At 43.2% G+C, this 13,520-nt stretch overlaps 1 protein-coding gene and 1 long non-coding RNA gene across 2 annotated transcripts in view; both read right to left on the reverse strand.

The window, feature by feature from the left end:
- Positions 1-2,384: 2,384 nt before the first annotated feature.
- Positions 2,385-3,422, reverse strand: LOC139266078 (uncharacterized). Its single transcript, XR_011593684.1, has 3 exons — positions 3,237-3,422; positions 2,740-2,925; positions 2,385-2,490 (listed from the first exon to the last, which is right to left on the reverse strand). It is a non-coding gene; the product is annotated as an uncharacterized lncRNA (long non-coding RNA).
- A 1,990-nt stretch (positions 3,423-5,412) lies between these two features.
- Positions 5,413-13,520, reverse strand: part of LOC139266312 (uncharacterized) — a 30,518-nt gene continuing 22,410 nt past the window's right edge. Inside the window, exons 6-9 of the mRNA XM_070884133.1 lie at positions 13,118-13,303; positions 6,031-6,222; positions 5,556-5,719; positions 5,413-5,421 (exon numbers count right to left, since the gene is read on the reverse strand). Of these exons, the coding sequence (XP_070740234.1) occupies positions 5,413-5,421; positions 5,556-5,719; positions 6,031-6,222; positions 13,118-13,303 (551 nt within the window). The remainder of the gene's footprint in view (positions 5,422-5,555; positions 5,720-6,030; positions 6,223-13,117; positions 13,304-13,520) is intronic.

Below are 13,520 nucleotides of genomic sequence, written 5' to 3' on the forward strand. Positions count from 1 at the left end.
CTCACCCCCTCCGACACCGCGCCCCATAAGAACCATTACATTGCCCGAGGAGCTGCCTTGTCCCATAACCAGAAAATGGGATTGTAATGTTACAACGAAGGGGAATTATTGTATGATAACATTAAACATGAAATTGTGCCTGTCCTGATCAATATTTCAGGCATCCAGATGCCGGAATACTGTACAGAACAGTCAAGGAAAATGTACAATGTATTAAGTAAAGTTGTAATGCAGCAGGCTGCCGATGCAATGGGTGCCAGTAGATTCCGAGGACAGGGGTCAGCCCCCAGGATAAAGAGGGGAATAGTTAATGATGTTGCTACCGTTTTCAATACAGCGACCTCTGTAGTAAACTCGATAGATATACAAGGGTTAAATGAGAGGGTGGAACAGCTTAGAGGGGTGATGAAGGGGTTATTGGAGAGGGTGGAGCAAAACCAGGAAGACCAAGCCAACCTAGGAAAGGAGGGTGCCGAAATCCAGTTGGATGGCATCTCAGTCCTGGAAGCTCACGCCAAAACCATTTGGCTCAGTTGGCAAACCAGAGGGGGACTCTGGATAATTGTACTCTGAAGGGACTGACCCGAGTATACCCAGCAATTCCAGACTGCCAGATGGGAAGGAATACTGGGATAGGGATAGTCCTGATGATCCCTATAGCCACGCCGGACTCAGGGTCATTCTCCCTGTACCAACTAGAGAATATCGGAGTAATACGGGAAAATGTCTCCATACGTTACTATCTGACCACCACCTCCGCCGTTCGTCGTAACAACATACTTACCGGGATTTCCCTAACAGATTGCAAGCAAAGGGTGGGGATCACAGTATGCCCTCACCCGGTAGGCCGAGGTGAGCTAGACGAGTGCGGGTTTAACCGAACCGACGGGTGTGTACGAGAAATAGTGGCCGCACACAGGCACGTCGCGAGGGCAGGCTATGGAGGGAAAGGAAGATACTGCGTCTCTACTACTGAGCGCTCATACCAGTATAATGACCTGCAGTGCCCTATACCATGGCCGAACTTTTGCTTTACAGCACTACGACCTGTCACGATTGGGCAAGCACATATCACCCAGGTCAGGCGCCAGAAGTCCGAAGTTATTAATGTAACTGATCAACTCCACGATCATTTGCAGGATTATGACGAGCCAGATCAGGTCCCTATCCCACATCTAACCAAAGTATAGACTTACAAAGTCAGAGTTGGTGGAGAAAGGTCTGGGACTGGGGAATAAATGTGAACATCCATCCTTGGATTTGAATAATTTCACACATACAATTGATCTTAGCAATAACATGGGGCATAATGGTCTGCCAGGCATGCAGGCACCACGCACAATGAAGAGGGACCCATGACCGTTCCCCGGATACTAAACAAGCCTGTCTAATAAGGGGCTAGGAGGATTTGACCTTAGTCAATTTGACCTAAGCAACCGGGACTCCTGAAACCGCGTGACTGGCCAGCACGTTGAGGCAGGGAGTACCGGGCCGTGCACAAAATCCAACATAAGTAGGGCGGTCGGTTAAAGGGGGACTAGGACTAGTCCCCTTACTGAAAGGAGGGAATTGTTGTAGGCATTAGGCACCCTAGGGCAACGGCACCTGGAGGATAAGGTTAGAACTACACCTGTAGTATAAGGTTAGAACTATATGTAACGTGTACCATAAAATGGCTACCAGTGAAGCCTCAAGGGATTTCTGTTAGCTGAAATTGTTGTTTCCCACACACAGGACTAACAGCAAACTCTGCAGGTCTCTAATCAGCCAAGCCTCAGGACTAAATGTTCTGGTGGAAGTAAGGACAATATGACTCTGTAACAGGATTAAGATAAGGAGGCTACCAAAGACAGCACCCAAGGACAGTAAGATAAGGGGGGCCTGGAACATGTTACATGAGTCGTTCCAAGCAACACACCCCTTAGCAACACATCTCTTAGCAACACATCTCTTAGCAACACATGAGCCACTTTATGTTTAGAAACTAACTATCTATTTGTCCAATTGAATTTATAATCTATATGATGTAACTGTAGTAAACTGTTGTAAAACATATAAAGATCCATGAAACTCTTTGTTCTGCAGAGTGAAGTGCCTGGACCCAGTCGTGAGGCTTCCTCCCCGCTGACGTTAATAAAGGCTGCATTGGCGTTGGAACCGACTCTGAGTGTTGAGTGATTCTTCTGATAAAACACTAACACTAACAAACTGCCATACCCTTCAACACACCAGGATGCCAGGGTTGAAATTGCGCATATATCCTGCATGAGTTACATTATTTTCAGCATCACCAGTACAAGATAGCTGCTAAAGGTAAGATCTGTTGCTTACTACCTCGTGTTGTTGAGGAACTGAGTGGTGCTGGTGAGATTGTTGTCTCTGTAGTTCTGCTTGTTACCCCTACAGCAGAGGTAGGACTTGATGTTGCACACGTCAATTCTACAGATATAAAACGTATCTGTGTGGTACCTGTTGCAGCAGTTGATGCAGCTGTGTAAATGAAATGGAAATTTAGCATCAGGCTTTGACATGACACTTAATTTTATTAAATGTACTTCGTATCACTGAAAGTCTGAGGAATACAAAGTTGTATTGCTCAACTAGGACCTCTTTATGAATCAATGTTGCAAACTGAGCAGCAACAGTACTAATTATAAAACAATATAAATTACAGGTTTTGATATTGCTCAGAAATTTCACTTTACTTTGATTCATAACAGCACCATGTCTGAAACTTACTACTTCCTGTAGTGGAACTGACAGCGGTTGTTGAGGGTGTTGTGGATTGGGTTGTCAGTGGTTGAGAGCTGCCCTCTGTAGTTGTTGGTACTGTTGTCCCTGAAGTGGGTGAAGAGGTCAGTGATGTAGTTGTTGATGGTCCGGAGGAAGATAAAGTTCCTATTGTCATTGCGGTGCTTGATGTAGCTGTTTGAGCAAAACAGTAACATCAGTGTGGGATTCTATAATTAGTGCATTACGGACTGCGCTGACTTTTCTGATTCAGTACAAACTTAGTACATGAGGATAATTCTACATATTATCATATTGGCAGGTTCAACTGTAATTTACTCACACAGTAATGTTGAAGGCTCACTCTCATTCAATATGTGCATGGGTAAATACTAAAAAATAGATAGATCTTTTCGATATCTAATGTTAAAAAATCATTCTGCTATTGCATTCCTTCCAGAACATGCTGTGTAAAATGCCCGATGAAGAAAATTTCTCTTGCTTACTACTTGCTGTCGTTGTTGAACTGATCCCTGTTGTTAAGGTTGTTGTTAATTGGGTTGTTGAGAGTTCAGTGGTGCTCTCTGTAGTTGTAGGTGCTGTTGTGCTTGTTGGTGCTGATGTGGATGTAAAGATTGGTGCTGTAGTTGCTGATAGTACAGGTGCAAAAGATGTCTCAGTTGGAGCAGTTGATGTAACTGTGTAAACAAAATGGAAATTCAGATTAGAATGCAGCATGAGGGTCAAGTTCACTTGTTTTATTTAAATGACATTAGATAACATCGGAGAAATATAATGGCCCGGAGTTTGCAGGCCCTATGACCGCTTACGCGGCGGCTGTAAGTGCCCCCAGATCCGTGTTTCTGCATCCGTGCCCAGGCTGTGAAACAGCCGAACTTCCGAGCTGTCAAGTTTCAGCTGGACCAAACGTCCACATCCCTGGGAAATGGACAGTCCCTGCTGGAGAGTTGGAGCTATTTCCCCAAGTTGTGCCCGCCCAGCGAACGCCCACGGAACTCTGACACCTGGTAAAATCAGGCGTACGTCTTTTTCTTACAAGTGTAAGGGTTTAAAGAAATATTAAAAGAAACAATTTTTCAATCCTTCTAACTTAAAATTCATTTAAAATTATTTTCAGTTATTCTTGACCTTTTAAAAAGTTTTACATTTATTTTTCATTAATTAATCCGTCTTAATGTTCCCTGCAAGCTTCTTCTCGTACTCCATTTTCCCTGCCCTAATCAAACCCTTTGTCTTCCTCTGCTGAGTTCCAAATTTCTCCCTTTGTACTCCATCTGCTAAATTTTTGCCCATTCACTTAGCCTGTCTATATCCCTTTGCAGAGTTTTTGTGTCCTCCTCACAATTTGCTTTCCCACCCATCTTTGTATTATCAGCAAACTTGGCTACATTACACTCGCTCCCTTCATCCAAGTCATGAATATAGATTGTAATTGGTTGAGGCCCAGCACTGATCCCTGCTGCACCCCATTAATTACTGTTTGCCAACTAGAATATGACCCGTTTATCCTGACTCTCTGCTTCCTGTTAGTTAGCCAATCCTCGATCCATGCTAATATATTACCACCAGTCCCGTGAACTTTTATCTTGTGCAGTAACCTTTTCTGTGGCACCTTATCGAATGCCTTCTGGAAATCCAAATCCACCACATACCCTGGTTCCCCCTTATCCACACTGCTTGTTACATCCTCAAAGAACTCTAGCAAATTTGTCAACCATGATGTTCCTTTCATTAAACCATGCTGACTCTGCTTGATTGAATTATGCTTTTCCAAATGTCCTGCTACTGCTTTCTTAATAATGGACTCCAGGATTTTCGAAATGCCAGATGTTACGCTAACCGGTCGATAGTTTCCTGCCTTCTGTCTGCCCATTTTTTAAAATCGGGACATTATATTTGCGGTTTACCAATCTGCTGGGACCGCCCCAGAATCCAGGGAATTTTGGTAGATTACAACCAATGCATCCACTATCTCTGCAGCCACTTCTTTTAGGATACAAGTCATCAGGTCCAGGGGACTTGTCTGCCTTTAGTCCCATTATTTTACCGAGTACTACTTCTTTAGTGATAGTTCCTTCCTCCCTATAGCCCCTTGATTATCCACTATTGGGATGTTTTTAGTGTCTTCTACCGTGAAGACAGATACAAAATATTTGTTCCAAGTCTCTGCCATTTCCCCGTTCTCCATTATTACTTTCCCAGTTTCATCCTCCAGGGGACCAACATTTACTCTTGCCACTCGTTTCCTTTTTATGTACCGGATGAAACACTTACTACCTGTTTTTATATTTCATGCTAGTTTACTTTCATAATCTATCTTCCTTCTCTTTATTATTTTTTTGGTCATTCTTTGCTGGCTTTTAAAAGTTTCCCAATCCCCTGGCCTCCCACTAGTCTTGCCACGTTGCTTGCCCTTGTTTTCAATTTGATACCAGAGATGCTTGCGAACCACATGTGCCCCTGGGCTATGTGAGTCTTTAACAGGCATTCTCCTGCAGACCCAGGATTGTAAGAGTATGAAGATACGGAGGCACCAGAAAGGCTTGTAGTTAACATGTGGTTCGGACACATTCACCTGTGGGAAGCATCTGACCGCATTTGAGGCCCAATATTGCAACGTCCAACCATGAAATCATTCTATACTTATGTTGTTTAATGCCGTCATTTCAGCTGTGATTATAAAGCAACAAATTATAACATGATATTAATTTGGGCATTCATTTGCATCCTTTTCAGCACCATCAGCAGGAAATAGCTTTTAAAAATGAGTTCTGATCCTTACTACTTCCTGTAGTGGAACTGACAGCGGTTGTTGAGCGTGTTGTGGATTGGGTTGTCAGTGGTTGAGAGCTGCCCTCTGTAGTTGTTGGTACTGTAGTCCCTGAAGTGGGTGAAGAGGTCAGTGATGTAGTTGTTGATGGTCCGGAGGAAGATAAAGTTCCTATTGTCATTGCGGTGCTTGATGTAGCTGTTTGAGCAAAACAGTAACATCAGTGTGGGATTCTATAATTAGTGCATTACGGACTGCGCTGACTTTTCTGATTCAGTAGAAACTTAGTACATGAGAAGAATTCAACATATTATCATATTGGCACGTTCAACTGTAATTTACTCACACAGTAATGTTGAAGGCTCACTCTCATTAAATATGTGCATGGGTAAATACTAAAAAATAGATAGATCTTTTCGATATGTAATGTTAAAAAATCATTCTGCTATTGCTTTCCTTCCAGAACATGCTGTGTAAAATGCCCGATGAAGAAAATTTCTCTTGCTTACTACTTGCTGTCGTTGTTGAACTGATCCCTGTTGTTAAGGTTGTTGTTAATTGGGTTGTTGAGAGTTCAGTGGTGCTCTCTGTAGTTGTAGGTGCTGTTGTGCTTGTTGGTGCTGATGTGGATGTAAAGATTGGTGCTGTAGTTGCTGATAGTACAGGTGCAAAAGATGTCTCAGTTGGAGCAGTTGATGTAACTGTGTAAACAAAATGGAAATTCAGATTAGAATGCAGCATGAGGGTCAAGTTCACTTGTTTTATTTAAATGACATTAGATAACATCGGAGAAATATAATGGCCCGGAGTTTGCAGGCCCTATGACCGCTTACGCGGCGGCTGTAAGTGCCCCCAGATCCGTGTTTCTGCATCCGTGCCCAGGCTGTGAAACAGCCGAACTTCCGAGCTGTCAAGTTTCAGCTGGACCAAACGTCCACATCCCTGGGAAATGGACAGTCGCTGCTGGAGAGTTGGAGCTATTTCCCCAAGTAGTGCCCGCCCAGCGAACGCCCACGGAACTCTGACACCTGGTAAAATCAGGCGTACGTCTTTTTCTTACAAGTGTAAGGGTTTAAAGAAATATGAAAATAAACAATTTTTCAATCCTTCGAACTTAAAATTCATTTAAAATTTGTTTCAGCTATTCTTGACCTTTTAAAAAGATTTACATTTATTTTTCATTAATTTTTTTGTTTTAAATGTTTCATTACATTGCATTTTAATTAATATTGCCATGTAATGAATTATTTAAGTTGCGTGAAATTTATGTTTTTTGGGGGATTCTTTTCAGGTATGGGGATTCTGTACGTAAATGGAATCCATATAAGCATAATAGTGATGCGCCTTTGTGATTGGTTGGGCTGGCCCACGTGATGCAAGACATAAGAACATAAGAACATAAGAATTAGGAACATGAGTAGGCCATTTAGCCCCTCGAGCCTGCTCCACCATTCAATAAGATCATGGCTGATCTGGCCATGGACTCAGCTCCACTTACCCGCCCGCTCCCCGTAACCCTTAAATCCCTTATTGGTTAAAAATCTATCTATCTGTGACTTGAATACATTCAATGAGCTAGCCTCAACTGCTTCCTTGGGCAGAGAATTCCAAAGATTCACAACTCTCTGGGAGAAGAAATTCCTTCTCAACTCGGTTTTAAATTGGCTCCCCCGTATTTTGAGGCTGTGCCCCCTAGTTCTAGTCTCCCCGACCAGTGGAAACAACCTCTCCACCTCTATCTTGTCTATCCCTTTCATTATTTTAAATGTTTCTATAAGATCATCCCTCATCCTTCTGAACTCCAACGAGTAAAGACCCAGTCTACTCAATCTACCATCATAAGGTAACCCCCTCATCTCCGGAATCAGCCTAGGGAATCATCTCTGTACCCCTTCCAAAGCCAGTATATCCTTCCTTAAGTAAGGTGACCAAAACTGCACGCAGTACTCCAGGTGCGGCCTTACCAATACCCTATACAGTTGCAGCAGGACCTCCCTGCCTTTGTACTCCATCCCTCTCGCAATGAAGGCCAACATTCCATTCGCCTTCCTGATTACCTGCTGCACCTGCAAACTAACTTTTTGGGATTCATGCACAAGGACCCCCAGGTCCCTCTGCACCGCAGCATGTTGTAATTTCTCCCCATTCAAATAATATTCCCTTTTACTGTTTTTTTCCCAAGGTGGATGACCTCACACTTTCTGACATTGTACTCCATCTGCCAAACCTTAGCCCATTCGCTTAACTGATCTAAATCTCTTTGCAGCCTGTCTGTGTCCTCTACACAACCCGCTTTCCCACTAATCTTTGTGTCATCTGCAAATTTTGTGACACTACACTCTGTCCCCTCTTCCAGGTCATCTATGTATATTGTAAACAGTTGTGGTCCCAGCACCAATCCCTGAGGCACACCACTAACCACCGATTTCCAACCCGAAAAGGACCCATTTATCCCGACTCTGCTTTCTGTTCGCCAGCCAATTCTCTATCCATGCTAATACATTTCCTCTGACTCCGCGTACATCTATCTTCTGCAGTAACCTTTTGTGTGGCACCTTATCGAATGACTTTTGGAAATCTAAATAGACCACATCTATTGGTACACCTCTATCTACATGCTTGTTATATCCTCAAAGAATTCCAGTAAATTAGTTCAACATGCTTTCCCCTTCATGAATCCATGCTGTGTCTGCTTGATTGCACTATTCCTGTCTAGATGTCCCGCTATTTTTTCCTTAATGATAGTTTCTAGCATTTTCCCCACTACAGTTGTTAAACTAACCGGCCTATAGTTACCTGCGTTTTGTCTGCCCCCTTTTTAAACAGCGGCGTTACTTTAGCTGCTTTCCAATCCACTGGTACCTCCCCAGAGTCCAGAGAATTTTGGTAGATTATAACGAATGCATCTGCTATAACTTCCGCCATCTCTTTTAATACCCTGGGATGCATTTCATCAGGACCAGGGGACTTGTCTAACTTGAGTCCCATTAGCCTGTCCAGCACTACCCCCCGAGTGATAGTGATTGTCTCAAGGTCCTCCCTTCTCACATTCCTATGACCAGCAATTTTTGGCATGGTTTTTGTTTCTTCCACTGTGAAGACCGAAGCAAAATAATTGTTTGAAATCTCAGCCATTTCCACATTTCCCATTATTAAATCCCCCTTCTAATCTTCTAAGGGACCAACAATTACTTTAGTCACTCTTTTCCGTTTTATATATCTGTAAAAGCTTTTACTATCTGTTTTTATGTTTTGGTCTCCATATTTAAGGAAGGATATACTTGCATTGGAGGCCAAGACACATAAGAACATAAGAAATAGGAGCAGGAGTAGGCCATTTGACCCGTCGAGATTGCTCTGCCATTTAATAAGATCATGGCTGATCTGATCATGGGCTCAGCTCCACTTCCCTGCCTGCTCCCCATAACCCTTTATTCCCTTATCGCTCAAAAATCTGTCTATCTCCGCCTTAAATATATTCAGTGACGCAACATCCACAGCTCTCTGGGGCAGAGAATTCCACAGATTTATAACCTTCTGAGAAAAGCAAGTCCCCCTCATCTCAGTTTTAAACGGGCAGCCCCTTATTCTGAGACTGCCCCCTAGTTTTAGTTTCCCCTATGAGTGGAAATATCCTCTCTGCATCCACCTTGTCGAGCCCCGCATTATCTTTTATTTTTCGATAAGATCACCTCTCATTCTTCTGAACTCCAATGAGTATAGGCCCAACCTACTCAAACTATCTTCATAAGTCAACCCCCTCATCTCTGGAATCAACCTAGTGAACCTTCTCTGAACTGCCTCCAATGCAAGTATAATCTTTCCTTAAATATGGAGACCAAAACTGCACGCAGTACTCCAGGTGTGGCATCGCCAATATCCTGTACAGTTGTAGCAGGACTTCTCTGCTTTTATACTCTATCCCCTTTGCAATAAAGGCCAACATTCCATTTGCCTTCCTGATTACTTGCTGTACCTGCATACTAAATTTTTGTGTTTCATGCACAAGGACTCCCAGGTCCCTCTGTACTGCAGCACTTTGCAATTGTTCTCCATTTAAATACAATTTGCTTTTCTATGTTTTCTGCCAAAGTGGATAACCTCACATTGTCCGACATTGTAGAAACATAGAAACATAGAAAATAGGTGCAGGAGTAGGCCATTCCGCCCTTCTAGCCTGCACCGCCATTCAATAGGTTCATGGCTGAACATGCAACTTCAGTACCCCATTCCTGTTTTCTCACCATACCCCTTGATTCCCCTAGTAGTAAGGACTTCATCTAACTCCTTTTTGAATATATTTAGTGAATTGGCCTCAACAACTTTCTGTGGTAGAGAATTCCACATGTTCACCACTCTCTGGGTGAAGAAATTCCTCCTCATCTCAGTCCTAAATGGCTTACCCCTTATCCTTAGACTGTGTCCCCTGGTTCTGGACTTCCCCAACATTGGGAAAATTCTTCCTGCATCTAACCTGTCTAACCCCGTCAGAATTTTAAACGTTTCCATGAGGTCCCCTCTCATTCTTCTGAACTCCAGTGAATACAAGCCCAGTTGATCTAGTCTTTCTTGATATGTCAGTCCCGCCATCCCGGGAATCAGTCTGGTGAACCTTCGCTGCACTCCCTCAATAGCAAGAATGTCCTTCCTCAGGTTAGGAGACCAAAACTGTACACAATACTCCAGGTGTGGCCTCACCAAGGCCCTGTACAACTGTAGCAACACCTCCCTGCCCCTGTACTCAAATCCGCTCGCTATGAAGGCCAACATGCCATTTGCTTTCTTAACTGCCTGCTGTACCTGCATGCCAACCTTCAATGACTGATGTACCATGACACCCAGGTCTCGTTGCACCTCCCCTTTTCCTAATCTGTCACCATTCAGATAATAGTCTGTCTCTCTGTTTTTACCACCAAAGTGGATAACCTCACATTTATCCACATTATACTTCATCTGCCATGCATTTGCCCACTCACTTAACCTATCCAAGTCGCTCTGCAGCCTCATAGCATCCTCCTCGCAGCTCACACTGCCACCCAACTTAGTGTCATCCGCAAATTTGGAGATACTACATTTAATCCCCTCGTCTAAATCATTAATATACAGTGTAAACAGCTGGGGCCCCAGCACAGAACCTTGCGGTACCCCACTAGTCACTGCCTGCCATTCTGAAAAGTCCCCATTTACTCCTACTCTTTGCTTCCTGTCTGACAACCAGTTCTCAATCCATGTCAGCACACTACCCCCAATCCCATGTGCTTTAACTTTGCACATTAATCTCTTGTGTGGGACCTTGTCGAAAGCCTTCTGAAAGTCCAAATATACCACATCAACTGGTTCTCCCTTGTCCACTCTACTGGAAACATCCTCAAAAAATTCCAGAAGATTTGTCAAGCATGATTTCCCTTTCACAAATCCATGCTGACTTGGACCTATCATATCACCTCTTTCCAAATGCACTGCTATGACATCCTTAATAATTGATTCCATCATTTTACCCACTACCGATGTCAGGCTGACCGGTCTATAATTCCCTGTTATCTCTCTCCCTCCTTTTTTAAAAAGTGGGGTTACATTGGCTACCCTCCACTCCATAGGAACTGATCCAGAGTCAATGGAATGTTGGAAAATGACTGTCAATGCATCCACTGTTTCCAAGGCCACCTCCTTAAGTACTCTGGGATGCAGTCCATCAGGCCCTGGGGATTTATCGGCCTTCAATCCCATCAATTTCCCCAACACAATTTCCCGACTAATAAGGATTTCCCTCAGTTCCTCCTCCTTACTAGACCCTCCGACCCCATTTATATCCGAAGGTTGTTTGTGTCCTCTTCAGTGAATACCGAACCAAAGTACTTGTTCAATTGGTCCGCCATTTCTTTGTTCCCCGTTATGACTTCCCCTGATTCTGACTGCAGGGGACCTACGTTTGTCTTTACTAACATTTTTCTCTTTATATATCTATAGAAACTTTTGCAATCCGTCTTAATGTTCCCTGCAAGCTTCTTCTCGTACTCCATTTTCCCTGCCCTAATCAAACCCTTTGTCTTCCTCTGCTGAGTTCCAAATTTCTCCCTTTGTACTCCATCTGCTAAAGTTTTGCCCATTCTCTTAGCCTGTCTATATCCCTTTGCAGAGTTTTTGTGTCCTCCTCACAATTTGCTTTCCCACCCATCTTTGTATTATCAGCAAACTTGGCTACATTACACTCGCTCCCTTCATCCAAGTCATGAATATAGATTGTAATTGGTTGAGGCCCAGCACTGATCCCTGCTGCACCCCATTAATTACTGTTTGCCAACTAGAATATGACCCGTTTATCCTGACTCTCTGCTTCCTGTTAGTTAGCCAATCCTCGATCCATGCTAATATATTACCACCAGTCCCGTGAACTTTTATCTTGTGCAGTAACCTTTTCTGTGCCACCTTATCGAATGCCTTCTGGAAATCCAAATCCACCACATACCCTGGTTCCCCCTTATCCACACTGCTTGTTACATCCTCAAAGAACTCTCGCAAATTTGTCAACCACGATGTTCCTTTCATTAAACCATGCTGACTCTGCTTGATTGAATTATGCTTTTCCAAATGTCCTGCTGCTGCTTCCTTAATAATGGACTCCAGGATTTTCGAAATGCCAGATGTTGCGCTAACCGGTCGATAGTTTCCTGCCTTCTGTCTGCCCATTTTTTAAAATCGGGACATTATATTTGCAGTTTACCAATCTGCTGGGACCGCCCCAGAATCCAGGGAATTTTGGTAGATTACAACCAATGCATCCACTATCTCTGCAGCCACTTCTTTTAGGATACAAGTCATCAGGTCCAGGGGACTTGTCTGCCTTTAGTCCCATTATTTGACCGAGTACTACTTCTTTAGTGATAGTTCCTTCCTCCCTATAGCCCCTTGATTATCCACTATTGGGATGTTTTTAGTGTCTTCTACCGTGAAGACAGATACAAAATATTTGTTCCAAGTCTCTGCCATTTCCCCGTTCTCCATTATTACTTCCCCAGTTTCATCCTCCAGGGGACCAACATTTAGTCTTGCCACTCATTTCCTTTTTATGTACCTGATGAAACACTTACTACCTGTTTTTATATTTCATGCTAGTTTACTTTCATAATCTATCTTCCTTCTCTTTATTATTTTTTTGGTCATTCTTTGCTGGCTTTTAAAAGTTTCCCAATCCCCTGGCCTCCCACTGGTCTTGCCACGTTGCTTGCCCTTGTTTTCAATTTGATACCAGAGATGCTTGCGAACCACATGTGCCCCTGGGCTATGTGAGTCTTTAACAGGCATTCTCCTGCAGACCCAGGATTGTAAGAGTATGAAGATACGGAGGCACCAGACAGGCTTGTAGTTAACATGTGGTTCGGACACATTCACCTGTGGGAAACATCCGACCGCATTTGAGGCCCAATATTGCAACGTCCAACCATGAAATCATTCTATACTTATGTTGTTTAATGGCGTCAGTTCAGCTGTGATTATAAAGCAACAAATTATAACAGGATATTAATTTGGGCATTCATTTGCATCCTTTTCAGCACCATCAGTAGGAAATAGCTTTTAAAAATGAGTTCTGATCCTTACTACTTCCTGTAGTGGAACTGACAGCGGTTGTTGAGGGTGTTGTGGATTGGGTTGTCAGTGGTTGAGAGCTGCCCTCTGTAGTTGTTGGTACTGTTGTCCCTGAAGTGGGTGAAGAGGTCAGTGATGTAGTTGTTGATGGTCCGGAGGAAGATAAAGTTCCTATTGTCATTGCGGTGCTTGATGTAGCTGTTTGAGCAAAACAGTAACATCAGTGTGGGATTCTATAATTAGTGCATTACGGACTGCGCTGACTTTTCTGATTCAGTAGAAACTTAGTACATGAGAATAATTCTACATATTATCATATTGGCACGTTCAAATGTAATTTACTCACACAGTAATGTTGAAGGCTCACTCTCATTAAATATGTGCATGGGTAAATACTAAAAAAATAGATAGATCT

The sequence above is a fragment of the Pristiophorus japonicus genome, chromosome 6 (genome assembly GCF_044704955.1).
Source record: "Pristiophorus japonicus isolate sPriJap1 chromosome 6, sPriJap1.hap1, whole genome shotgun sequence".
NCBI lineage: Eukaryota > Metazoa > Chordata > Chondrichthyes > Pristiophoridae > Pristiophorus > Pristiophorus japonicus.